This window comes from Phyllostomus hastatus, unplaced genomic scaffold (genome assembly GCF_019186645.2).
Source record: "Phyllostomus hastatus isolate PE091 unplaced genomic scaffold, TTU_PhHast_1.1 phas_contig_495, whole genome shotgun sequence".
Classification (NCBI taxonomy): Eukaryota; Metazoa; Chordata; class Mammalia; order Chiroptera; family Phyllostomidae; genus Phyllostomus; species Phyllostomus hastatus.
In genome coordinates this window covers 4,002,255-4,030,186 of record NW_025333895.1, presented here as the reverse complement: position 1 = coordinate 4,030,186, position 27,932 = coordinate 4,002,255, and the positions used below count along the sequence as shown (strand labels likewise).

Here is a 27,932-nt window from a genome sequence, read left to right as displayed (position 1 = left end):
CGTTCAGGGAGAGCGAGGCGGCGGCTGCGGCTCCGGTGGAGCGACAGAAGGGAGGAGCGAGGAACAGGCCGCAGGGGGAGAGAGGCCAGAGCAGAAGGGCCCCTCGGGCAGGCGCGCCGAGGACTTGGCCTGCACCCTGGCTGTGCCGGCGGCATCGCAGCGGGACTGCCCCGTGGCTGCCGCCCAGCCTGAGCGGGCCCCACTCCTGCCCCCTCGCCCGCTCGGGGCTCTCACCCACCTGACAGCAGTGGTGCTGAAGGAGGCAGAGGAGCGGGTGGAGATATACGGGTAGTGCTTGGTGTCCAGTTTGTCCTCAATAGTGTCCTGACAAGAAAAGAGACCGACGTTAGCTTTGCCGCCTGTTGGAAAAGGGAGGGTGGGGACCCAGGTAAGACGACTGGAGGAACAAGTCACTCGGCGAAAACGACGGCCAGGTGTGTCACAGCCAGAGCCCGGCCCTGCTGCCGGGGCCGGTGCCGAGGGCAGTGCTCGGTGAGGGGTGGGGGTGCACTGTACATCTGTAGGTTTGCTCTTTAAGGGAAGTTAAAAAAACTGCATTGACTTTTCTTGCTTCCCCTCCAATTCTCTTTTCTCCCTCTTTATACCCTGTATGAGATGATGCCGCAGTCTGTCCCGTACATCCCTGACACTGAGCATCCGTTGTGTAGAAACCAGGCACCGGCGGCTACTCATGCAAGAGAACGCTGCCCACCACCCTCAGTCTCCCCAGGGGCTAATTGCCCGGTGGGCGGATTCCCGCTGTCCACCTCCCGCTGCCTACAAACTGACACCCCTCCCCGAGACTACCACGCGGAGCCCACACATGCCTTCCGGGGGGCTGGGGGGAGGGGAAGAACGAGGGAGCAGAGAACAGCGGAGGGAGTGAGGCCGGGGGTGGCCTTGTCTCCTGCACCCCGCAGAGCAGCTGGTTTCTCGATGCCTCACGCTCACGCTTCTTTTCTTTCAGTTTGTGAGTGTTAACAATAGGAGGCTGACTTGCTACATATATTCACAATGTGTTTATTTGAACATTCAATTCAGTATGAACGCCTGGTCTGCTATGAATTAACAAAGTGATCCTGGGCCAGTCCCGTCATCCTCAGGGACCCCAGCCCCGTCCACCTGTCCAGTGTGGGGGTTGGCCAGGTTTCTCCAGCCGCCCCCCCCACCCCCAGCGTTCTAGCAGGCTGGACTCTCCGCAGGGTCCCCTTGATCTGTGGGAGGGTGGGAGGGACGGGCTGCTGCACGGATACAAAACGACCGCTGCGCACCCAGCAGGGGACCAGACGACATGTCAGTTGAGGGCACAGGACCCACGTATAGAAATGTGACCCCAACACCAAGCCACATACGTGCACATAAAGAGCCGCCCGCCCGGACACGCGCTACAGGAGTCCGGGGGGCCTCTGTGGGGCCGGGTGTCAGACGGGTCGGGTGGCGTGCGGAGCGGTGAGACCCGAGGGGACACCGAGGGGAGGCGGGGCTCAGAAAGTGGAGAGGCGAGCGAAAACGTTCCAGACCAGGGGTGGGTCTCACGGAAGGGCAGAGGCAGCGATACGCTGGCAGGTCTCTGGCTGGCGGGGAGCAGGGCTGAGGGAGGGGAGCGGGGGAAGCGGGGGCAGGCTGGGGTCGCGAACCTGGAGAGTTCGCACCTGCAGGTGTCTGCGTGGCACGGCCACACCTCAGCGTGAAACTCATCGCTCGTTGGACCTTTGGATGCTGTGGCGTGAGTGGTTCCTTTAGGTGTGGGGCCATCCAGGGGTCTTGAATAGGGGCTGGGCCATACGCATCTTGGGGATTTGCACCTGGGAGTCTTGGGGATTTGCCCCTGGGAGTCTCTTGGGACTGTTCTCCACAAGCTCTCAGGACAAGACGTGCGATGAGGCCTGAAGGAGCTCTGGAGACCTGGACGCCGCCAGTCCTTTGGGTATTACCGCCACCTGACAGCTGGTGAAGCCGGAAGCGCCTGGGCCTCCAAGTGAAGGGCCCTGGGCCCGGCCGTCCTCTCCACACCCTCCCCCCCTCCCCGCCGCCGTCACTGACCTCCATGATGTCTTTAATGATCGGGGTCCATCGCGAGAGCTGGTAGGTCTGCTCGCTGATGCGCTCCTTCCGTTCCGGCTTGCTCCTGCGGCGCAGCGTGGACTGAAGGCAAACATGCACCGAGGTCAGATGGGGGCGGGGCCCCAGGCGGCCTCTGGAGATCCCCCCCCAGGAGGCCCTCCAGAGGGGCAGCACCCACAGAGACTGGGTGGGGGGACGGCTTCCTGGGAGAAGCCGAACGGACGCCTCTCTCAGGGACCCAGAGCAACGCCGGGTCTTCAGAGTCGTGAAAAATGGCAAATGCGGGTCGAATATGAATGTCATTAAAAAAAATTGAGGTAGTTAAAACAATATTTTGCTGTCGATTAGTTACAGGAGAAAATACTACTTTGGGTACAACCTGGCCTTTGATTTTTTTCCAACAGCACAGGACGCAGGGAAGAAACCGCCTCCCTTCCCACTCGGTCCCTCCTGGGCACATGGGCCGAGAGACGCCGCCTGTGGCTCCAGGACAAAGCCTTTGGCTCCAAGGTTCCCCAAAGGAGGGCGTCTGGGGCGTCTGCGACTCCAGCTTGACTAGCACAGGCCCCAGCCGACTGCCTACAGGGAGACCGCGCCCCGGGGTCCCCACCAGCGAGGCTCCCAGCCGAGTGCTCTGCCGGGCACTTAGCCCCCTCCTCCCCCTGGGCCCGGCCGCCCCCAGAGCGCACTGTGCAGTCGGTCGGGCCTCCCCTTGACCTGCCCTGACTCGCCCCGTCACTGCCAGTGCGGGACACTCAAAGTGGCAAGACCGCTGGGCGCTCAGTGGGTAGGCGTCCAAAGTCAGAGCCGGACTAACGAGAAGAAGCTGGTGCGACTCCTTTCGTGGGCTGGCTCCCAGACACAGCTCGGCGTTAGTGACCGTGGGCTCCCGGGCGGACGTGCACGCCTGGGCTCTCGGCGCTAAACCCCAATTTCACTGACGTCTCTATAGCCTTAGTCCTCTGATTTTCCCTGTCTCCCCTCTCTCAGTGGCGACTGTGTGTGCCCTACGCTGCCCACCGGCCTCCCTGCTGCCCCCTCCCGCCCCACCGCGAGGCTGGCCCCTTACGTCCGTGACAATGGGCACACCCAGGTGCGCCATGTTGGTGATGATCTCACTGTCCTCTGGGGGGATCTGCGCGTGCTGGATCAGTTTGTTCAGGTTCTCCTCGGTGATGCCTGCGGGAACCAACCGTGGTCGTCACCACACCCACACTGCGAGCACACACACACTCAGAGGCGGAGCCAATGGTGGGGCGGGGGAGGGGGGAGAGCACCCCTGCTCCCCGTGGGGGTCAGTGGGAGTGACTGTTCGCTGCACCCACTTTCCCGTCAGACGAGGACAGGATCAGGACCCCCACCGGGTCCAGTCCCGCCACTCCATCCCGGGCTGTGACCACCCGTGCGAGCCCTCACGGTCTCTGTTTCCCTCTCTCTCCTGTTTCTCAGCCGCCCCTGCCGCCCTGGGCCCACGACAAGAGAGTCTCCGTGCCCATCTTTTTGCAGAGGACACTCAGGGGCAACCACGATGGGGGAGAAGCTGCCCACCCGTCCTCGGCTCCACGGCCGCACCACAGGCAACCCTAGAGTTACGGGGGACGCAGCCTCCCATGCACACGGGTTTGCCTGTGCTCCAGTTTAAATGCCCTTTTCGCCTCTTTCAAACCACTCCTCCCGGGTCTCCTCCCTCCCGCGGCCCCTCCCTCGGCCCCTCCCGCGGCCCCCCTCCCTACCGTTCTTCAGAAAGATGTAGAGCAGGATGATGCGGATCTTGTCGTAGGTGCTGACGTTGGCGTCCAGCAGGATGGGCACGATGGCCCGCATGGGGTCCTTGATCTTCTCACCTTCGGCGTCCGTGCCCATGGCCAGGTCCTGCAGAAACACACGGCGTGGCCCCACTTCGGGTGGCGGTCCAGACAGGCGGCAGCTGCGAGCAAACTGCCGGTCCGAGGACGCCTGGAACCCGAGACGGGGTTGGGGAGGCCTCAGCCAGGCAACCCCACCCTCCCAGCGCCGCGCCACGCGCACCGGGGACCAGCACGGTTTCCTAGAGCGTCGGTGAGGAAGAGGCTCCAGGTCTCCCTTTCTGAACACAAAAACCACAATGGCCGCCGGCCTCCGGCGTGTTGGAAGGGAGGCTGTTCCCTTCAGATGAGGGCCGGGCGCTGGTGCCTGCTCCCCACTGGGGAAGCCGCCATGCCGGCAGGTCCTCTGGAGAGGGACCCAGAGCCTGCTGCAGCCGGGGCTTCGAGGGAAGCCCTCCCCCCACGAGGGCGAGGGCGGCTCTGGCGCTGGGAGGGCCTCCTCTGCCTGGCCTGACTCTTCGCTCCCTGCTCCCCCTCGCAGCGAGGGAGGTGCTGTTTGAGTTACAACGACTCAGGTTTCTAGGGTCTGTTTTTAATCTTCCAAACGTTTCCAGGGTGAGGAGGAGCAGAGAACGGGCTCCCAAACCTGCAGATCCCACCCAGGGGGACGACGGAGGAAGAAGGGCCGACAAACGACCGGAGATGGAGGAGGGAGCGCGGGAAGCACAGCCTGCGACCCCACTCTGTGGCCCAGGTGGGAGCCGCCGGTTCCCAACAGGCCAGAGGAGGCGGCACAGCAGACTCGGCCCATCGAGGACCGGTTGGTCCTATTCTCAGAGACCAGCGACTGCAACCTCTTCTGTGGCGCTTACGGAGGTTTCCTGAGGGTCCTTTTCTCTCGAGATCCCAGGAGTTCATAACAATTACAATCTTGAGTTTGTGGGCTCTTCCCCGTCTGGGTGGGTGGGGGTCTTGCCCCAGCCCCTTTCATCTAGTCCCCTGCCAGCCTCACTGATGTCTGCTCACCAGGACCTGATTCTAATGCTCTCTAAAGGCCCAGTTAAGCCCTGGCTGGTGTGGCTCAGTGGATTGAGTGCTGGCCTGTGGACCAAAGGGTCACTGGCTTGATTCCCAGTCAGGGCACATGCCTGGGTTGCAGGCCAGGTCTCCCATTGGGGGACATGTAAGAAGCAACCACATGTTGATGTTTCTCTCCATCTCTTTGTCCTTCCCTTCCACTCTCTAAAATAAATAAATAAAATCTTAAAAAATATATAAAGGTCCAGTTAAATGTAACGGGCTCAACAAACACTATCCAGCACTTCTGAAACAATGATCTAGAGGTGACCTCTCTCTGGATGGCGACCCTGTTTGGGGAGGACTCCGTGTGATCCCCAAAACCCCCGACACCACGCGGACGGGCATTGGCGGGGCCACTGCCCCCGGGGGAGCGGCAGAGAGCTGAAGCGGGTCTCGCAAACCCACGCTGAGCCCGTCGCACATCAAACCAGAGGATGTGAGCCTTGCTTCGCACTGAGAACCTGAGCTGTTTGTCCTGTGGAAAGGGGTCGCTGGATGCCCTCTCTGCCCTTAGACGCTGGCCCCAGCTGAGTGACGGCGTCCCGCTTGGAGACTGCGGCGACCCCGCACAGCCGCCCTGAAGTTGGGGCAGCCTGGCCACTTCCCTCCGCAGGTGAGGGACACGAGGAGAGACTTGGACACATCAGACAAACCCGCAACAGAGACAGAGCTCCACTCCAAACCCCCGACTGTGATCGCAGTCCTGACTGTGATCAGTGAGTCTGTGGGCAGATTTCCGACCTGCTCCTGCACTGTCCTCCGTCAGCCCTGGGGCTCCGGAGCTGCCACAGCAGGAGGAAACACGGTCAGAATACAGGACTCAGCCGGCCCTGTCCACGCAGGGCTCAGGCCCGTGGAGAGCCAAGCACGCACGTCCGAATGGCACAACCGTCCAGGCCGGCCCAGTGTCGGCCACTGAGGGCGGCACGGCACTGGCTCCAGAGGGGTGAGACACACGGCCTAGTGGGCTTCCCCGTGTCTGCTTCCTATGATTCCGCAGGGTGTTCAAGGTCAGAGGTTAAACTTCCGCTGGGTAAGCGGGCACGGAGGACGAGGAGGAAACGGTCCTACCTGCTCCACCCGGCAGAGCTTATCCACGGTGCCCTGGTAATGCTTCATGCAGTCCTCGGCCAGGTGCAGGTGGGTGGAGTACTAGGAGAGAGCAGAGTGGGTGGTCAAGGAGTTTCTCAGGCATCCGGGCAACATGGACCGGGCACCTGTGACGCACAGACACCGGGCTGGGCACCGCGGCGTCTCCAGCCCGGTGAAAGGGGGGACACGTGTGCAAGCCGGCACGTAAACGCCACAAGGCAGGGAGATCTGTGCGTCAGGAGAGAGGGACAGACCACGGTGCAAACGAGGCCCGAGGAGGAAGGAACCCTTCGTGGGCAGGGTGTGTGACGGTTTCACGATGTGTCCACAGATTCTTTGATATCCTTCCTCCAGGGGGAGGAGCTTAGTTCCTCTCTCCTTGAGTGCGGGCTGGATTTAGGGACTCGCTTCTAACAGACAGTGTGGGGGAAGTGACGTGGGACATCCCAGATCAGGACGTAAAGGGCACTGTGACTTCTCTCTCTCTCTCTGTCACTGAGTCTGGGGAGCCAGCTGCCATGTCGTGGTAACACTCAAGCAGCCCCGTGGTGAGGTCCATGAGAAGAGGAAAGAGGAACGGGAAAGATAAAGAGAAAAAAACGGAAAACAAGCTGTGTAGCCCCGCCTCCGGTTGTGCCGGCTACAAACCCAAGAGTCTGAGAACCCGCGGGTGCCAGCGCATCAGTTGGTGCAGCGGGCCTCGGAGACGCCTTTCGGAGGCTGTGTGCACGCACGATTCCGGTCGGCCGTTTTGGGCCGCCATACCTTGCTGAGCTCCTTCTGGTACTGGGGCATCTTCTTCAGCATCTGGGACAGGTCCCGCATGGTGGTCTGGAAGGGCAAGGAAAGCACACCCTGAGCTAAGAGGCTGTGCGAGCCTGGTGTGTGCGGGCCGGGCCAGCAGCCAGCCCGGGGCCCCCAAGTGCGCCCCGGGACTCTCAGAATGAAGCCGTCAAACACCAGGTCATGTGTGTTTAAGCTGCCAGGCCTCTGGCTCAAAAACGCTACTGACCCCCACACCATGACTGTCCCACAGGTGGAGGACTGAACTCTGACGTCCAGCAATTATGTCTTACTTATTGGACTAGAAAGTTACTGAGAGCACAGTGCTGCTTCTCTGCGCCCGCAGCTCAAGCACTCTTGGCATCAAGGTCACGGTCATCCCAGCAGCAAGGCTGCAGCTGTGTGGACGGGTGGACCGTGGGGAGAGGTGAAAACCGTCTGGAATCCGCATCCCAACAGGCGAAGGGGTCTGTTTACTTCCTAACTGTGTGACCCGCCCAGCCTCACTCATTTGTCCAAGACGAGTTTGTTGAATGACTACTACAGGCCAGGCACTTTCAGGTGCTGGAGACACAATGGCCAGAAAATAAAGTTTCAAGAGTTTCTGCCTTGAAGGAGCAGAGGAACCACCTTCCTACGACTGGACTGGTGCTCCCTGGGGGTGTCAGAATGGGGCGCGCCCCGAGCAGAGGCTTCCCTAGTCTGGGGAGGAGTCGGGAAGGATCCCAGCTCCCCGCACGCGCCCCCCCAAAAAAACACCACCAGAGCAAAGGGCTGGAACTTCACAAGGCGAGGCTCAGGGAAGGAGCTCAGGAGTGGCTGGGGCGAGGCAGCAGGGATGTGAAGGAGGGGGGACAGAAATGAGACCAGAGAGAGGCTCTGCGGCCTGACGAGACAGGCGCCGTGAGACGCACGGGCAGGCGGGGCCTGCATCCACGGGGACAGGAAGCCACCGAGTGGTCTGAGCGAGGGAGCGACACACGCAGGGCTGCACGCTCCTTGACCAGGGTGAGCGAGCCACCTCTGACGGGCGGCCAGGATGAGAGGCCCGGGAAAGTTAGGCCATGAATTCTAATTCCCCCACAAGCTAAAAAAGGTTTTGCAGTCCTTCCGGCTGAAAATGAATCATGATCCAAAACAGCAAATATGAATCCTAAAAGTAACAAAAAGAAGCTGTCTATAAATATCAAAAGACAGGCTCCGGATCTCCATCTTGATGCAAAAATAAGAGAAAATGCTCGCAGATGCAGGAAGGACGATGACCCCCCCCCCCGCCCCCCTGGTGTGATGCCGAGGAGGCGCCCCCCTGCTCCTAGAGAGAGCGTGGGGATCAGCCTAGAGGGCGCTGCAGCACCCTTTCGTGTGGTTTACCTTCTCTCCCGTGTTCATCCTCTTGCTGGAAGAAAAGTCTTTCAGGGAACGGGTGACCTCCCTGGAAGACAGAAGGAGGCGGCTAAGCTGCAGAGCAACACTGAGCGCCTCCGTCTGGACGCTGCGGGAGTAGCGCCAGATTCTGCCGTTAGGGAGACGCGGTGGCCTCTCCCGCCAGCAAGGCGTGCATTGAAAGTGGCTTTCTAAGAGAGTTTCTAAAGCGTTTTTCTAACTAGTATTCTAAGCCAGGGCTCTCCAGGGTGGGGTGTATGGGATGATTCAAGAAGAGAGAAGAAAATATTAGGACATCTATTTTATGTTTATTTTACGCCATCCTTTTCAAATTTATGTTTTGGGATATGTTGCGAAATATGCCCATTAGTACAATAAAGTACGTACTTACTGCACAGATAAATTTAAACACTAGTGAGTCACGTTTTCCTAAAGCTGAGTGACCCCAATGTTGTGGAGACCACTTCTAAACAACAGAGCTATCCAACACTATTATTTTTCTCTCTTCCTTGTACATTCCCTGAGGCTATGCCAGCTCAATGTAGCAGAACTTTTGTCTTTTTGTGAAAACAGAATTGTTTAAAGGTCATGTAACAATGTTTAGATGTTGGAAACATTCTGAAACACTTTCACAGCAAAGCAGGTTGAGGTGGGGATAGAGACCTCAGTTCCGGCTCAGGACTCAGGTACGCAAACGGGAGGGAAAGATCCCACCAGCTCCGCGAGAGAGAACTGCACGGGGCGCCTGCATCTTTCAATAGAACAGCCTCACTGTACAGGTTTAGTGTTTACAGAGCCTTTTGCTGAGAGCTACACATGCTTTCCCAAAATCCCAAGGCCCCCCCCACAGAATGGGTTTTCTAGCTTCCTGAGGTTGCCGGAGCCCCAGCTCAGAGACCAGAAGGGCCTTGTTGGCACAGGTGCGCATGCCGGTGCCTGCCCAAGGCAGCGACTCCGTGCCCCGAGGAGCTCGCTCCCCGCAGCTGCCCAGAGCACGCACACCGGAAACCGCACTCGGGGGGAAACGGCACCCCTGGGAGGGGAGGGCGTAGGAAGGAAAGGGGCTCTTACTGGGACACCTCGGCGATGTGCTTGTGGCGCAGAGCTATCCAGAGGTCGTCGTCCTCGTCCAGGAGCACTTCCTTGACTCGCGCCTCCCCGATGCCGCTCGTCTCGTACCTGCGGGGTCCCCACAGAGTCCGTCCAAGTCCCCTCCATCTACAGCAAACAAGGGCTCGCAGCCCTCGGCAGACGGGCGTCTGCAGAACGAGTCCACAAGCCCCATGACGCCTGCCCTCTGCCGGACGGGCAGGAAAGGCGGCGGTTCCTCGGGCAGGGGGGCCCAAAGCTCTCCTCCACCTCAGCCGACCCGAGGTTCTGTTTCAGGTCCCTCCGGGTCAGCTGATGCGAGCACCCCCGAGCCACCTGGTTCTGAGTTACTTATAGGGGACAAAGATCATGTTTTGTCCCCCTCTCAGGAAGGACTGGGCGCCAGCCTCCAGTGCGTGGAGCCTAGCAACCTCTTAGCAGCTGCCTGCCACAGGCCCTCAGCCTACGACGGCCTGTGGAACCACGAACATCCGCGGGAAGGCAGGAATCACAGGCCCCGAAGGGAGAAGAGCAGAGATTCACCCACATTTTCAGAACCTCCATTTCGAAGCCCCTATCTTTATGATCAACGTTGTAAAATAAACCACACGAAAACAATGCAGTCTGTTTCCATACACATAAAAAATGTTTTTACAAACTGAACTTCTAATGATTGCTACCAAGGAAAATGTTGTGTTTTTTTTTGTTTTTTGTTTTTTTAAGATTTCATTTTATTTATTTTTAAAGAGAGGGGAAGGGAGGGAGAAAGAGAGGGGGAGAAATATCAATGTGTGGTTGCCTCTCAGGTGCCCCCTGCTGGGGACCTGGCCCACAACCCAGGCATGGGCCCTGACTGGGAATCGAACTGGCGACCCTTTGGTTCTCAGGCCGGCACTCAATCCACTCAGCCATAGCTGCCAGGGCAGGAAGGTGTTTATAAAAAAGAAAACAGCTCCTCCGCAAATAAACTGGAGTGAGAAACTCCTGTTGGCATATTCTGTCGTTATAATTTTGTGCTCTAAAAGTGAGAAGATGCAACTCTGAACAGGACACGCGCACGTGCCCACACTGACGCGCCGACACAGCCAAGCAGGCTGCGGGCTGAGGTAAAGTGAGCTACGAACTGAAGCCCTCGTTCTCCCCAAAAGGGGCCCGAGTTCCTGGACAGAAACGCCACGTGGACTTTGGGAACTCACAAGAGAGCTTGCAGGCTTCCCGGCAAGATTATGAGTGCACCTGCCTTTCCTGGGATTAATGGCGCCCTGACGACAAACCGGAGGGGTTTCTGGTTCGTTCGCAGAGCTGCGGTCCCCCCGGCAGCGCGCACTTACTTGTACACGTCATTCTCGATAGGCAGCAGGTCGTAACTCATAGCCTGGAAAGTCAGCTCGTGGAGCACAGGGGAGCTGGGGTCGAACCCGCGGTCCAGGATCAGGAGCTGGGAGCGAGCCTTGTCTGGGCCCTAGGAGGAAGGACACAGGGAGCCTTCACTAGCCACTCCATCCAGCGCTGCCTTCCGCACCCAGCGCAGCCCCTCCTGTAAAGGGGGCAGCAGGCAGTGACTCGGAGGGAAAACCCAGCAAAACGGCACTGAATGCAGCCCATTTACCGCTTGACAAGAAAGCCAGTAAACGCCATGCGAGAGAGAATCCAATGTGCCCATTTCGCCGTGAGGGTCCTCGGAGGCAGGTCTGAAACTGTGGCTGGGGCCCGAAGCGAACTTACAAAGGACAGAACCACCTGGGCTCCGCGACAAATGGGCGGCCCCCATGCAGTCTGCCTGGGCCCGAGCGGGTTCCCAGGACGTGGGACTTTCGGTTTCAAGACCAAGATGATGAGAAACTCCACGTCGGACCACAGTGGGGTTACACGAGCCTCTGTACGTGATACAGTTAAACACAACGGACACACACGCGCGAGCACACGTCCACACTAGTGACGAGGTCTGGCGGTCGTGCCGAGGTCCGTCTTTTGGGGCTGACACTGCACTCCTGGGGGGTCCCGGGGTGCAGGGCTCTCAGTGCTGAGCCCGGGGAGGCCCCCGAGGACAGAAACAAGCCGGTCACCCTGGCAACGCTGAACAGAACCTCAAGCGGCCGGCCCACGGGCCCGAGCAGTCCACCAGAGGCCCACGGGCAGGAAAGGTGGCACTCGCGTCTGCTCTGTGAGCAGCGGAGCCGTCCCCAGGACTGCCACCCACGCAGGGGTCACTTGGTGGAAGAATCACGTGGTCCAAGTCCAGACTCACCTCCCCCATGGTTGGGTCGTCAGCTTTGTAGGCGTCGAGCTTGTCCTGGATCAGCTGAGCCAGCAAAGCATTGTCCTTGTATTCCCTGACAAAGGAGGGGTGACACCGGGTGAGCGGCCTCAGGGCAGAAAGGCGGGCCGGGACGGCGTGGGTGCGGGCAAGGTCGAGGGAGGCGGGAGCTTCACCTGCACCGTTCTTTGACAGTGAGGATACTTTCACGCATTACACGTACAATTAAAAAGGGCACATAGAACAAAACACTTAGCCCAGTGCCTGGAACATAAACAAGTGATTTTCCAGTTCCTTTTTAACGACGGAGGCAAAAACAGAGGAAGTCTCTCCAAGCAGTTTCAGATAAACCACCACAGGTCCTCGGAGGGCCCTGACCACCACCTTTTTCCCACGATCGGGCCGTGTGAGCCTGACCCACCTGGTCCTCACTTCCCTCAATTCAAATTCCCTTGGGTCTTGTTTTGACACCAAGTGACATTTTCTGCAGGCAGAGCCAGCTGGTGTGAGAACCTCTGAACCTTACCCCCTGGGCTGGGCCTGGCAGCATTTCCTGGGGCCCCACCCAGCTGTACTCAGCGGGAGGCTGCTGCCTGCCACCTGGCCCGGCTCGGGCTACAGTACTCAGTGCCCCGCCCCGCCCCCTCCAGGGCACTGTGATCTCCCACCCCGCCGGCAGGGGATCCGGCCTCGGCCCCCATTCTTTAACCTCCACCAGCTTCTGTCAGTGCACACCCGTGGCAGAGGGCGGCCCGATGCCGGGGCAGACGGAGAAAGCCGTCTTTCCAGGGCTACGCGTCCAGCAGACAGCGCAGCACCAGGACGGGTGAACGCTGACCCTTGCATTCCAGGTTCAGGCCCTCGGCTGCTCTCGGAGTGCCCCCGCTGCCTCCTCGCCCGTCTCCTGCTCACACTCCCATCCTCACGCTCCCACAGCAGCACACTGGCCGCCCCGCACTGGCCGCCCCGCCAGCCCCCCTACCCCGAGTTTCCCGGTGGCGGTGGCGGCTCCTAAAGGACACGATACCAAAGGCGCCACCTGAGGCCTCCAGAAACGGCCCGTCTCACCCGGCTGCCCTGCCCCTACACTGTGCTGGACTCCCCATCCTCCTCAAACTCACCCTTGGCTTTTCCCGCTCCACGCTTTTGCTAGTATCAACGGCAACAGCCAAAAGTCCACAGAAAAGGCCCCTCTCCTCCTCCAAACCTGACCTTCAAGACCTGGTTCAAATGTCACCTCCCGTCTGAAGCTGTTCCTGATCCCTCTCAAGGGCTCGAAGGGCCGTCTCCCTGCCCTGGGCACCGTGAGTGCCCGGCGCTGGGCTCTCCTGTCCCGCGGTGCCCGTCCGTCCGGCGGGGCCTGCGCTGCGGGCCTGAGACGCGCACGCTGGTGTCTGAGCTCCCTGCGCAGGTCAGGGGCCGTGTCCTCAGGCTGAGTCCCCCAGCACTTAGCACACGGCAGGTAAGGGATATACGGATGACTCTTAAAACCTGAGCAATGTGTCCTTCGGAGAAACGCTCTTTTTCTTTCACCTTACTCTGAAACGTCTTCTGCAAGGATGGTGTTTGTTTCTAAAGGTCAGAAAAAGATGACAAACTGCAGGAGACCTGGCCTGCCGTCACATGGGGTTCATATTTTAGTTCCTCATAACTGGACACACGTATCTCTCATGCTCTTTTCTGTTTGCACTATACTCACAGTAAAATTCAGAAAATGAGGAAACCACTGGAAGAATAACTACGAACGCCTGACATTCAAACCCTGACCCTCCGGAGACAATGGCCAGGGGAACTGAGGGCGCGAGAGGCGTCGGGGCAGCCCCTGGCGGCGCCGCCTTACCCCCGGTACCGCACGGCGGGGTACTCCTTCAGGGTGGCACACAGGGTCGCGATCTGCTCCGCCAGGCGCTCCAGGATGGGGTTCTTCATCTGAGCCTTGTGGGGACTGTAGAAGCTCTGGAAAGAGTCGGCGGAGTCCAGGGAGTACACCTGGGGAGGAGGCAAAGGTACCCGCGCCTGTAGCGTCTGCACCCAGGACGGCGCGCTGTCGGAATTTCCCCCCACCCTGGCGGTGAGTCTACGGAACACGTTGTCATTGACTTTTCAGGCGCGTGCGGGCTGGGCTGCTCGCAGTGCCGGGCACTGCGCTAAATAAACACCGGGAGCTGCCAGTGACCCAAACAGGACCGTCCTCGTGGAGCGTGGGAAGGGATGGCAGATGATAAACAATAAGCACAATGAAAAGTGAGCTTTATGGCGTGTGAGAAATTGGTAAGTGTCTGGGAAGATAATAAAGCAGGGAGAGAATGCCCGCAAGGGCTGTCAGGGTGGACGAGGCCTCCTTGAGAAGGTGCCATTTGGACCAGGGCTTGAGGGGGGGGGGCGCTTCTTGCCGGCAGGAAGGCCTCCACACGGAGGCGGTGGCTGGTGCCAAGGCCCCGAGGCAGCAGTGCCTGGCGGGCGAGGAGGGGGCCAGGGGGAGGGCAGGAGAGGGGGCTGGTGTCGGGCGTCCCGGCCGCTGCAGGTTCAGTAAGTAGGCAAAGGGAAAGCTAGAAATTGGGCTGCGACTCTGTGCATATAACGGAGCCTTTTGATTTAATAATTTCATATCCTCAGCAGCATGTTTTGTTTTTCTTTTTTCTTTCTTCTTTCTCTGTGGAGAGTTCCAGAAGTTTCAAGTTTTCTCTTAAACTGCCTAGCCTACCAGCTGTCAGTATCCTCTCAGAAGCTCACTTATGTAAACCACCCTGATCACGTAGAAAACCTGAGGGCTGGTTTTTTTAAAATTTATTGCTTTTCAAATATCTATAAAACATGACACGTTTGGACTTTCTCCGACCCAGGCGGTGACGGGGCTCACGCGGAGAAAACACGTTTCCTGCACTCGGGCTGGCTGGGGACGGGCGTCGGCCCAGTGAGCCGGGACAGAGACGTTTTTTTCTGTCCCTCCTGTGCTAAGAATAGGTCCCTCCCTGGTGGCTAGGGGCGGACCTACACAGATCCCACGGGCCACGACCATTTGTTTATCTCTACAGAGTGCTACCGGTCCTGTTGTTTCGTGTCTCTGTTTGCCCGGAGAAGGCATCTCAGCAAACCTCCCGACACCAGGACAGCAATGCTGCGCGCTCTCCCGCAGCCAGCTTCGCCCTCCCTGGTTTAATAGCCGTGAGCTCTTCCAAGGGGGTGGTGTGCCGCTGCAGCAGCTGGCACGGGAAGCGTTAACAGCGAATGACGAAGGCCACCATCTGTTCTCTCAGCACGTGACAGGCTGAGGCCCTCTGCACACAAAAACAGGCTCCCTCACAGCAGATGGGTGCTGTCTGGTCCCTTCCCGTCGCTCCCTCCAGGCTCCTTGTGGATTGGCTAGTCAGGAGCCGGCCAGCTGGAGTGAGCACGGGAGCAAGGGCAGTGCACACAGAGAAAGGCACCAAGGCTTCCAGAAGGTCAGATGCAACTGCGGGGTGAGATGAGGGCGGGGCAGACCCCTGGGGATACCCCCTCTTTCCATCACCCACACGCCCACTTGCAGCACGGCTGCAGGAGTCCAGAGCCTGGCGTCTCCCCTCCCCCGCCCCCTTGGAGTGCCTGACGGAGTAACAGAGACGCGGTCACACGCACTCCCGACTCAGCCTCACCTGGGACTCGTAGGGGAGAAAGGCGATGTTGATTTCCGTCAGAGTTTTGATGACTTTGGCTGCTCGAGATTTTACCAGCTCGTTAAACAGGGCGTCTGGACACGCTGCAAGAATGACCGAAGACACTAAGTGGGTTTTTCTGTCCTTTTGCGGGCTCCTTTCAATCGTCACATGTGTCTGGTGGATTCTTTAGTTATTTGGATTTTTTTAAATCTTTTTTTTAAAGATTTTATTTATTTATTTTTAGAGAGGGAAGGGAAGGAGATAGAGAGAGAGAGAGAGAGAGAGAAACATCAATGTGCGGTTGCTGGGGGTCATGGCCTGCAACCCAGGAATGCACCCTGGCTGGGAATTGAACCTGGGACACTTTGGTTCCCAGCCCGCGCTCAATCCACTGAGCTACGCCAGCCAGGGCCGTTATTTGGATTTTAAAAAGGCAAATAAAGAGTTCATCCCATCCTAAAATATCCACTACCTCTGGGCTCTAGAAGGAATATTGAAACACCTACAAGACCCTCAACACAGAACAGAGAAACGACGGGCAATAAGGACTGAGATATTGAGAGATTTTGTTATGTCGAGGAGAGGAAATAAAAACCCAGAAGAGATTAAGAAGGGATAAGGGACCTGGCTGGTGTAGCTCAGTGGACTGATCGACGGCCTGCAAACCAAAGGGTCGCCGGTTTGATTCCCAGTCAGGGCACATGCCTGGGTTGCGGGCCAGGTCCCCAGTAGGGGGCGCACGAGAGGCAAACACACATTGATGTTTCTCTCCCTCTCCTTCTCTTCCTCTCTCTAAAAATAAATAAAGTCTTTAAAAAATGAAGAAGGGAAAAGGAAGAGAAAAGATGTGTAATATATACAAACACCATATACACATCTGACACGCTTACGAAAAATAAAGACAGGAATATCACAGCAGTGGGTAATGTGAGGCAGGCGTCTCCCCGGGACCCTCTAAGGAACGCAGCTGCTTGGCTGCCCTTGATGGGGAACCATGATGTCACGTGACTCTCCTGGGCTGCACGTGGGGGCAGGGTCCCAGAAACGTGTTACTACTGTTCCATTACTATCACTAATGTCGTCCTCCCGCTCTCTTTGCCACCCACATTCACATAGCACAAAATTACTCCCTGCCAGCACCTCTCCCCGCGTCCTCAGGGGTGAGTTTGCGGGTCCTTCCTAGGGAGGAGAACACGGGGGAAACCGTGACTGCGGTGCCCTCTGCAGCTGTCCAGCCATGCTCCCCTCTCTCTGCTACCAACAAGGACGCACCAAGACCTTGGTGCCCCGGGCCCCACGCATACGACCTCCACTGAGAGCACACCGGATGCCAGGCTGTGGTGCGGCTCTAGCTGATTCGGGGACGGGGATGGAGGAAGCCCCCTGGAGTGGACAGGGACGGCTGGAAGTCCGAATGGTGAGACACCGAGGGTGGCCGGGGGCAACTCTGCTCGCCACCGAACCCTCTAATCCTAGGGGGAGGCGCTATTTCTCATCGGGAAGGGCTGCACGGCCTAGCAGGTTTGTATTGTGGGTGCTTGTGTTTGTGTCTCATGCATGTTTTCTTCTGAAAAGAAAATAAAAGACCAGGACACTCGCGGTGACAACTCCATTCTCCCCTATCTCCCTGGCGTGGCTGTGGTCCCGCCCTGCCACGCAGGAAGGCGGACGCAGAGGACCAGGTGGCACGTGACAGCTGTACTCACAGTCGGTGAAGAAGACGTGGGCGGCCCGGTACTTCGCGGTTGGCGGGTCCTTGAAGTCGTTGATGAGAGAGCGCACGGACTGTGGAGAGGGAAGGGAGAGGGCGCTGAGTCCAGAGTCCAGCTCTGGAAGCAAAGGGAACCTACATCCGGACCCAGTTACACCCAAGAGGGCTTTCGAGCCGCTTGCACAAAGCATCAGGGAATTTCTCATGTATGATTATAACTCATGTTCGGCGGTAACTGAGTTCTGGGGACTTGAAATTAGGATTGAGAGCACAAACAAAAGCCTCCTAGATCATTCCAGAATGACAGCATCAGCTGCTGGAGCCACCATAACATGGGCTCCTGAGAAGAGACCCACAGAAGAGGAAACTGGCCAGAAACCTTCCAAGAGGTTCACAGCAATGGAGTTCTGGCAATGTAGCTGCATCTTCAGAAACTCATACGTGAGTCGGTTTTTAAAAGTGAAAAGCAAGCATGAAAACTGGTGGGAATTTACGGGGCCTGCAAGACAGCCCTAAGACGGCTATCAACCAAAAGCAAGGAGGTGGACCTCGTCCAGATGCTGATTTGAACCAAACCACCGAAACGGTGAGATGGGTAAATCTGAACACTAATCGGATATTGATGAAATCAACCTGAAAGCATCAAAAATATCTGAGTGTGGAAGGTGGACCCCTAACTAGATGAAGGGGGTTTCTTACCCAGACCGGGAGTGCAAGGGGGAGGGGGCCAGAATGGCCCGACACTGGCTTCCCGGACGGCGGCTGCATTTCAGGAAGCTCAGTGCTCCCGCCGCTCCTCCCCGCACCCCCGCTCTCCGTCCAGGGGGCTGCCTGCTTAAACAGAGCAGCGGGTCCCATGGGCACTTCACCTAGAAACTGCGGACACGCTGTGCCGCGCAGACGCCAGGCCGGCACGCGTGCCCTCGGCCAAGCTCGTCTGGGGGAGGGGCTCACCTTCTCGGAGGGAGTGATGAGGTACACGGCCTCCAGGCTGGGCAGCGGCTCCCTGCACTTGTTGATGTCCTCCACAACTAGACAAAGAGCAGCAGCCACCGTGAGTGAGAAAACACAACCCGTCATCACAGAACTGGGAGCGCAGACACAGGCCGCCTGCCGACCGGCACAGATAACGTCCGGGGGGGCCACTGCCCCTTCCACAGAGCCACCGCGTCCCACTGTCTCCCACACTGCATCCCACTGTCCCACACCGGGTCCCACTGTCCCACACCGCGTCCCACTGTCTCCCACACTGCATCCCACTGTCCCACACCGGGTCCCACTGTCCCACACCGCGTCCCACTGTCTCCCACACTGCATCCCACTGTCCCACACCGGGTCCCACTGTCCCACACCGCGTCCCCACTGTCTCCCACACTGCATCCCACTGTCCCACACCGCGTCCCACTGTCTCCCACACTGCATCCCACTGTCCCACACCGGGTCCCACTGTCTCCCACACTGCATCCCACTGTCCCACACCGGGTCCCACTGTCTCCCACACTGCATCCCACTGTCCCACACCGCGTCCCACTGTCTCCCACACTGCATCCCACTGTCCCACACCGGGTCCCACTGTCCACACCGGGTCCCACTGTCCCACACCGCGTCCCACTGCCCCGCACCGCTCAGGATTTCAGAGAACCGGACACTCATCACACTGGATACCTCCCACTTGCCGTTTCAGTCTCAGTAAATTCCTTGATCTGCTCTAACTGAAAATGGAAAATGTAGCCTCATTCCGGCAAGGATAATCTTCTGCCTCTCCCTTCAATTTTTTCCTCGTCTGTCCCAAATAATCCCAATTCCTTTCGGGTTTCCAGGCTGGGTCTATTTATCAACCATTGGGTAGTTTTATCATTTTCTGTTTTGCATCCAACGAGGACATTCCAAACATACCCTCTGTATAATACTGTCCCTCTCCACAGTTCCAAGGTTAAACATTGTGGTTTGTTAAATCAAACCAGGGGGTTTTGATTCACTTCTTCGTTTATGGTTATGTCAACTACGTCACCTGGAGAGAGGAGCTTTGGGACAGCCGTCACCTTACGGTCACCTGACAGAGCTAAGGAGAGCCACCTCCGCGGTGCTGTCCTCTCAGAGAGGGGGGCAGTACCTACTATGGCGCTGTTCTTCCGCTGCGGGCGGTTGAGGGAAATAAAAGCATCACTTCAGGTGCATCCCTTGTAACACTTACACAGACTTCTCACCCCAGATAATGTTCACATTAATACCCACATCCCTCAACCATCTACTTCACCACTGGATGTACATTTTTGAATTTCATAAGCCAATAACACTTTCCCCCAAAATGTTTCGGGATTCAACATAACAGGGTCGCTAACTTTTCAGTTCTGCCAGACAAGGACCTTCTGAAAGCCGCCTCCTGGGGAGGGAGGCGTCCGCGTGCAGCAGGAGAGAGCCGGGCCCTCCTCCCCCACGGGAAGTCGGCAGACAGCGTCTAACACGGAGGAGTCCCGGGATTCCCTCGCAAGTGTTGATTCAGAGACGGCAAGGAGACAACCGGAAGGAGCAGAGGGGCTGCTTCTGGGGGGACCGGCCCGGGGCGGGGGGAGGGGGCGGGGTGGGCATCACTGCTCCTGTGAGAGACTCGTCAGCACCACCTGGCTCCCCGCACCCGCCGCCCGACTTCGTATGGTTTTTGCTTTGATAGAGAAGAGTATTGTTTTTAAAAATTGATGAAGAAAATACCTTTATAAGCTTGAAACAGGGGTGAGCCTGGCTTTAAATAGCCGAAAAACAGAAAGTCACACCAAAAATTAGGCACTCCTGTTTACAGGGCTGTATTTCTGGTAATAAACTGGATTTGGAAATGTGCTCTTAAAAATCAGGGAATCAAGTTGTGATTATACCCCCAAAATCATATATGTATATGTATATATTTCACCTAGAATTTAATCCACAGCATAGCTGCAATATATAATCAGCATAATTTCACAATTTAAAAACATTTTTTAACCTCAAATAATGGGACAGACACAGTCTTGAGAGAAAGGACAAACCTCTGAATTAAACTCATTGAGCTCAATGCCAACCTCCGTGTCTTCCCTCCTGTGACTGGTGTGGCCGTGGCTCTGATGAGGACCAGCCACGGTCCGTGACCCACACACCTCATGGCGTCGTCTCTGGGGGACCCCACTGGGGGCTGCATGCCACCCAACATTTTTTCGGAGCAAGAACAAAGGTTAACTTCCGTGTTTGGAATCATACCCCAAAAGGGACTGGTTTTCAACCAACGCAGTTCCCAAGGCGGCGCCGGCCGACCCCCTTACAAGGAGCCCGGGGAAGACGAGAGCCCTGGGACACGAGCCAGGCCCGAGCCCAGTCCCAGCCATGATGCTGGCCGGGGGCCTTGAGCGGGTGGGTTTTCGAAACCTACTACTCACTGTGAAACTGTCACACACACTGTGGAGATCGGATAAAACAAACACACTAACAACTGTGGAGCAAACGTCTGCACGAGCACCACGCAGGTGAGGGAGCAGAGCCCCCAGGGCCGCGGCAGCGCCCCATCCCCCCCCCTCGGCAGCTCCCGCCCGGCCCTCCCTGCAAAGGGAACCGCCGTCCAGAGGAGCGGCGGTCACTTCTCTGCATTGTTTTGCCGCTCCGTCTGCACTTGAAGACAGTGCGGCTGTCTGGCCTGGACTTGACCTTTATATAAGGTAGAGCACACTGCAAGTTCTCTCTGTACCTGCTTCTTCTGCTCACCGGTATGGTCACCGGACTCACTGACGTTAGTGTGAGTGGTCGGAGGTCATCTGCATTGGCGCAGAGTATTCCGGGGTCGACCCCACCACAGTGGAGCTGACCATCCTGCCCCTGATGGACTTTTTTTTTTGGTCGTTTCCAATTTGGGGCTCCTGTAAACAGTGCCCTGTGTGCCTCCCTGCACGTGCACCCGGGCACACACCTGACCACAGACCTGTGAGCTCGTGGGACAGTGCCTACCTTCGACTCTACGGGACACTGCCAAGCGCTTTTCACAGCAGCTGCGACAACTGGCACTCTGTCATATAGCAGTTCCCACTTTTCCACACCCTGTCTGACACTTGGCATTATCGGAGTTTAAATATTCCAGCCTTACTCTGATTTTAATTGTATTTCCCTGGGTGAACGATTTTTCATGTATTTATTGGCCATTTTGGATTTCTTCTTTTGTTCAGTGCCTGTTCAGGGCTTTTGCCCATTTTTTCCCCCTATTAGATGGCCTGCCTTTTTTCTTGATTTAATCTCCCTTTTGGCATCCCTTCACAGGTATTTAACGAGCAGCCAGCAGGGGCCTAGGGATTCGGTGATGAACGAGGTGCTCTGGGTCTCTCTCGGGAGCGTACGGTCTTACCACCCAGGCTGCCGGGAGGCTCTGAAGCCAAATGAGACAATGCAGAACAGGGGGAGGAAAGCCGGGCATGGGGGGCCGGCCCGGGCGGCACCGAAAGGCAGAAAGAAGGGGGTGCTCACTTGTGATCCCCTCGGTCATGATGTCCGTCATCTTGCAGCAGGAGGAGAGCATCCTCATGCTCAGCTGATCGACCACCAGCACCTGCAAGCGGAGAGACCAGCTCACGGCCCGAACGGCACCTGCCCCTCCTCTCCCTGGCTCACCGCGTGGGACTTCGACGAGAGCCCGGGCTGCAGGGCACCGAGTCTCGGTATTCCCCATGGGCCAGAAGTGTGCAGAGACGCACGCCAGCTTTCTCTCTCCCACGCGCAAACCTAACCTGGCAGTTAAGGGTTTTCTCTCGCTGACTTGATTTAATGTTAATAAGCTTAAAAAATTAAACTTTTAATTTTCATGATGAGGAGGGTCATTACTCATAAAAAAGCAGAGGGAGGGAAATAATCTACAACACCACACACAGAGAAAACTGCATCGGAGAGTATTTTTTTCAGGGCGTAACTTCTCCTTAAAGGGAGACCGAGCCCTCCTGCCCCCGGATGGCTGGAAGGTGGGGGCCGTTCCTGTGTCAGAGGGTCGCACCCTCAGCAGCACATGCACCATCGGGGGAGACTGGGCTCCAGTCCACGCGGGAGGGACCAGGACGTGCCACCGTGTCCAACAGCGGCACGCCCGCAGTTCTCTGGCTAACCTTCCCTACCTGCCTTCAGCCCGCAGCGGAGAGAGGCGTGCGCTTAAAACAACGCCAGCTCTCTTCTCCTTCTGCAATGACACAGACCAAGGTGGCAGACAGAGGCTAGACACGAGGTGGCCCGAAACGCGTCCTGCTGCGGCACAGGGCCCGTGTGCATTTTACGAGGCAGCTTCCTCGAGATCCTTTTGACGTTCCTGTGTCCGCCAAGACGGGCATAAAGAGTCCCCACCAGACGGCCTCCCGCTCTGGGGGAGGGGAGGGCGTGCTCGTGAGAGCAGGCTCCCAGGCCGGCGCGAGGCTCCGACTCCTCCCGGCCGGTCACCTCTGCTGTTCCGGCCCGGCGGACTTCAAAACGTGTGGGCCCTTGACTGCGGGACAACTCGGGGCAAGAACGGCTGGAATGAAGTCTTCAGTAACACACAGGGAACTTCAAGGGAAACTGCACGCCCTCCTGGCCAGGCAGGGCCCAGCGCCAGGCAGCCAAGTGGCCCTTAAGACACTGACTTCCTGAACGAGGGACAGCGTGTTGGCTCACTCCTTGCATCGCCACCTCCGGGCGCTGAGGCCATAATCAGTTTGACTGGCTTAAATACTGGTTTCATGCACATTATACCTGAGACACGGAGCATCGCTCTCAGAGTGGTACGAATAAACACGCGGTTACCGACGTGGGGACAGACTGGCAGAGGGCTGTCACGCTGTTTGCGGGCTCCATGGAGGAGCTGCAGGGCTGTGAGAGGGCCCAGAGGGGCCTCGCCCCGCTCTCCCTGCGTAGGCAGAACCCCTTCTTCCCTTTATACATGCGGGCTCCAGGTAAGACGTCGTGTGAACAAAGGAGTCCCACTGTGACACTGCCCCACCGGGTGACCTTTCAGATAAGCTTTCTGGCCAAGAGATTGCATAACCGGGATCACAGAAAATGAGAGGCATAAGCAGATTACATTTCTTTTCTCTGTGCTCTCTGGACATGACGACGGAGGTCTCCACTCCCCGCCTCCGCACCTCCCCCGGCCCGGCCCGATGGGGACTCACCTCCGAAGGCCACCACCAACCAGCCCACTGGACTCACCTTCCACTCCCCCTTCTTCTTCACCTTCTTGATCACGTCGTGCATGATCTCTGAGGAAGGGAAGGAGGGAGAAAGGGAAGTTTAATGTGGTTGCAAGGACTCCCATCCCAACACTGGCCCACCGAGCAGGCCGTCTCTCTCCCCATGGGCCTTGTTCTGCGTCCCACCCATCCGTTCCCTGAGCCGCCACCGGCCCCCCACAAAGGGAGCTCCCTGTCGTCTCCTCAGCCGGCTGCTTCTCCAGGTCTGGGTCTCAGGACCTCCTGACACTTTCAGAAACGGAGGTTCCCAGACAGTGTTTGCTTATGTGGGTGAATATCTACTGATATTTACCGTGTCAGAAATAGTAAACCTGAGACACTTTTAGAAATTCATTCACCAAAATAACAATAACCCATTATATGTTAACATAAATAGCATATTAGTGAAATGTAGCTATATTTTCTGCAAGACAAAGGTTTTAGTGAGAATAATGGCTTTTTTTTTTTTTTTACCCTCCTGTCTTTGCAACCCAATTTAATGTCTGGCTTCACAGAAGACAGCTGGATTCTCCTGTCTGCTTCTACAATCTGCTAGAAACCAGACAGCATCTGGAAAACTCCACTGTGCACTTGTAAAAGATTCAGAGGAAAGAAGACCAATAACACCTTATTGGTCTAATTAAGAAGACAGTTTCGACCTCACGGACTCCCTGAAGGGTCTGGGGTTTGCGAACCACTGCCTTCAGTGAAGTGAGTAAAAGGTGCGACAATACCTCAGGCCCCGTGAGCGCCCCCGCCCCCCGCCCCCAGCTCCAAAACCAGATGTGACGAGCAGCTGTGAAGGCTTCCCACTCCTGAGCACATCTGTGGGACGTTCTTGGCCCAAACCACCATTTGCCGAGAGCCCCGGTCTCCTTCACCCCCTCCCACACACACACACACACACACAGGCGTCCCCAGCCACAGGGGTTTCCTGGGAAACACCACCCCTGCCGCCCTTTCTGAACCCAGGCAGCAGAGGGGCCTGGAAGGACTCGGAGGCTAGCACGCATCATTAGCGAGTGTCACTCTCAGGCACGGGGGTCACTCACTCTCCGGAGCATGGCGACTCCTAACTCGGCTTGTGGCTGACCTCGATAATCTGATGTGTGCCACAAAGTTTACGAACTGTGTTCCTGATTATAAAGTCACGCTCACTGCAGTAAACTTGGAGAACACAGAAAAGTATGAAGAAGAAAACACCATGTATTACTCATGTACTTAAAAAAACATCGAAAAGAAAAATCATCTGTAATCCTGCCAACTTGAAATGCTTAATTAACATTTTAGTTACTTCCTACTAGCTTTTTTGTGCTGTATATGTGATTTTGATTACACTTTTTTTTTTCAGTTAATAAACCCATTTCCCCAGGTTGATAAAAATGCTTCCTAGGATTTTAAACGCAAGCATAATAGTCCACAGTTTAGTCAACAATTTTCCCAACAGCCATTTATTTTCCATGTTTCAGTGTAGCGAAAAATTGGAAACAAATACATCCGATGACAGAGCAGAGATAAGCACATTAGGATACATTTGTACAACGGAATACTATACACTCACTAGAAATAATGCTACGGGAAACTATATATTCACGCTTTCACTCTTTCATTTGGTAACATCTGCTGAGCGGCCACCGTCTGCCGGTCATTGGGCACCAGGCACCGACAACAGCAGCAGGGCACCGCGTGGCATCAGTGGGAAGGAGGGAGGGGGCACTGGTGGGCTGGGAGGTTTGGTGGCAGAGCTCACCGGGGGGGGAGGTCATCGGCGGAGAGTGGGCAGAATGGAATCGCAGATGGAAGGTTTGAAGAAAGAGGGTATCGACTCTCTTCCCAAAGGTCGGGAAAGTGAATTTACTGCAGAGATGTTTTAGCATGTCTGGACAGTCTAAAGGGCTACCTGAGGTTTGCGACCACAGATGCAATGTGAAAGCAGGCGGCTCAGTTGTGTGCCTGCGGTGTGAATAGTGTCCAGCTGTCCCGGTAGAAGCCAGGAAGGCAAGAGCAGCTGGTTTCAGCAGCTAGGGCTGGGGTCTCCCCGGGTCAGTGCTTAGCAGAGGGGGAAACGCTCACAGTATGTGGCTACAGGGGCAAAGAGGCATGCCACGGCCAGTTTTTGGAAAGTACACATACACAGGAAAAATCAGAAAAACTTACACCGAAATGTGATTTTTGGGCAATGAAATTACGGTTAATCTGTAATCGCTAAATTCATCTTCCTATGTTCTGCCAAGCTTTCTGCATGAAGTGCATATTATTTTCTGTAATAGGAAAAAATGGTCTAAAAATAATATGTCAGTGAATAACTCTGGGCCTAGAGCTTTTCTTCACACAAATTATGTTAGGAGAGCTTTCTGGGTATGAAATAAATAGGTAGAGCATAAACGTCCTGGGCTCCTGATAAGTTCTGCTGAATGATTTTCCAAAAGCACAATTGACACCTTCACCAGTGCTTTGCATGACTCTCCAAATCAACACACTGACTGGTGAAATAGTACCTTGGGGTGTGCTTCTTTTAATCTCTGCTAATGTGTCAGTAGAAAATGGAATGTTTCAATATCTTTATTTAAATTTATTTTATAACTGGAGAGTAATACTTTGTTTCCATCTTTTTCTTTGCTACTACACAAAATCAATGTAAATGTACCGACTTTAAATGCAAGTCACCTTTTGACAGAGGAAGCCACAGGCGTCACAGGCGTCACAGGCAGTAAGGACGGAGAGGAGCGGCTGAACGCCAACCCTCCCCACCGCCTCCGCCTGCTCTGGACTCCCGGCCTGCACCGGGGCGGCAGGAGTAACACCTGCGTGAGTGTGGCTGGTAGGGTAATAATGTCGGTGTAGTAATTTATAGTTTTAATTTGAACATTTCCCCCCAAATGTCACATGGTGTGCTTGAGTGTTATATTGTGTTGCAGAATTACATGCTCATGACTCTGTAATAAAAGGGGGCATTTTTTGTGCTGGACCCTGTATTTGCCAAGGGCGTTGTTAACAGCCAGTTCTAATCGTGCCCTACATTCTCCTAATCCAACACCAAAAAGGAAACAGGATTAGAGCCCTGTGAGCATTAGGAGTCAGTCGCTGAGGCTCCTTCCCCACAAGTAATCCCCCGGCCATCATGTCCCATCTCTTGCAAGTTCTCTTTGTGCGGAAAGAACAGAGGTTCTGACGCCGGTCCGGGCAGCTGGTCTTATTTCTGCCAAATCATGAGCACCTATAGCCACGACATCGCTCCACTGCCTGCCCTGTCTGCACAGATGGGACGAACGGGCCCAGAGAGCTTCAGCTTCTCCGCAACTGTGAGGGCCATGGCCCAGGGGGACTCTGCTTCCCAAGGGGTAGGAAAGTAGGCCCCTTCTCAACCACACCCTCTCGGTCCAAGGTGACTCCCAGACTCAACACAGCCCTCCCAAATCCCGAGAAAAACAGCAGATGGTCTAAGGTTATCTGGGACATCTCCAGGTGCACCCGATATACCAACGGGAGGCCCAAAGCGCAGATTCTAGGGATAGCTGCAACCCACCCCCCTCACCTTGTGAAGCCCGTCTGTACAGCCTTGGCACCATGGCCACCCTCCACAGCGACTCGCATCAGGGCCCCTGAGCCCAGGGCACGCCAAAGCATCTGAAACCGCGTGACCAGTGTCTGCTGAACTGGAAGTTTGGGAGACATGTGAGCATCGCCACAGCCCTCGAAACCAAGGGGGATTGGAATATTCCACGTCCTGTGGCCCCAGAGCTCCCCGCTGCCCTGAACAGACGCACCAGCAGTCCAGTGTCCCCAGGCTGGGAGGAGAAGGGCCTCCCTTCTGCTGAAACGACATCACCACCGCCCTCCTCTTTGACCAATCACAGAGAATTTCCAGAGTGGGTGCCGCTCGCTTGTGAGGGGCAGTTTGTCTGTAAGGCACCCTCTTGAACAAACCCCAGGAGAGCGAGGGTAAACCTCCGTTACTCAGGCAAAGGTTGCCCCTAGCCCTCGGGACTAAGAAAACCCGCCAAGGGGAAGCCCTGAAGTCAGGCAGACTGGGGAGAAAAGAGGTTCAGGCATTTGCTGGCTCTGCCTGAACCTTAGGCAAGTCTGAAATGTTGTAAACTTCCACTTTCTCATCTGCAAAATTAGAATTATAATAGTCCAGTGACATGTTGTGAAGATCAACGAGATAAAATGCCCAGTGTATACAGTACCCGGCACATACTAGGCATTCAACAGAAGGCACCTATTGTGGTATCACTATAAAAATGCTATTCATACAGACGAGAAGGTTATGACAGATCACTTCCACCAATCAAATATTTTCATATAGCCCTAGCCAGTGCGGCTCCATTGGTTGGGTGTCATCCTGCAAAGCAAAAGGTCGCTGGTTCGATTCCCGGTCAGGGCACATGTCTGGGTTGTGGGCCAGGTCCCTGGTTGGGGGCACGCTGGAGGCAACTAATTGATGTTTCTCTCTCTTTCTCCCTCCCTTCCCCTCTCTAAAAATAAGCAAATAAAAATTAAAAAAAAAAATGAACCCTGTCTCCTGCTGAGGGAACAGAGTGACCTCTGTTTATTTGGGAAGAGATGTGTTAATGCTGAACCACAAGTAGGGGTCCATGGAAAGTAACACGTTTAACGTCACAACACAGGTCCACAGAGCTATATTTTTAATCTGCTGTTACTTAACACCATTCTGAAAATTCACGTAGACAGGAAAACAAAATGAGGTATAATACTGGCAAGAAAGATGCAGAATACCTGCCTCAGGAAATCATGGGACTCAACTGACAAACTATTAGTAAACATTTGGAGAGGTGGCGGATACAAAGCGACTACAAAAAAACCAACAGA

General features: G+C 56.1%; 1 protein-coding gene across 2 annotated transcripts in view; it reads right to left on the bottom strand.

Annotated features, from left to right (window-relative positions):
• Nucleotides 1–27,932, bottom strand: part of STXBP1 (syntaxin binding protein 1) — a 61,983-nt gene that overhangs the window by 10,647 nt on the left and 23,404 nt on the right. For both annotated transcript variants that reach the window (XM_045845994.1, XM_045845995.1), the window contains exons 2-17: nt 23,080–23,129; nt 21,379–21,460; nt 17,857–17,933; nt 16,898–16,976; nt 15,189–15,292; nt 13,394–13,542; nt 11,545–11,629; nt 10,628–10,758; nt 9,279–9,386; nt 8,196–8,256; nt 6,807–6,872; nt 6,021–6,101; nt 3,798–3,936; nt 3,134–3,243; nt 2,044–2,145; nt 239–324 (exon numbers count right to left, since the gene is read on the bottom strand). In XM_045845994.1, the coding sequence (XP_045701950.1) occupies nt 239–324; nt 2,044–2,145; nt 3,134–3,243; nt 3,798–3,936; nt 6,021–6,101; nt 6,807–6,872; nt 8,196–8,256; nt 9,279–9,386; nt 10,628–10,758; nt 11,545–11,629; nt 13,394–13,542; nt 15,189–15,292; nt 16,898–16,976; nt 17,857–17,933; nt 21,379–21,460; nt 23,080–23,129 (1,510 nt within the window). The remainder of the gene's footprint in view (nt 1–238; nt 325–2,043; nt 2,146–3,133; nt 3,244–3,797; nt 3,937–6,020; nt 6,102–6,806; nt 6,873–8,195; nt 8,257–9,278; nt 9,387–10,627; nt 10,759–11,544; nt 11,630–13,393; nt 13,543–15,188; nt 15,293–16,897; nt 16,977–17,856; nt 17,934–21,378; nt 21,461–23,079; nt 23,130–27,932) is intronic.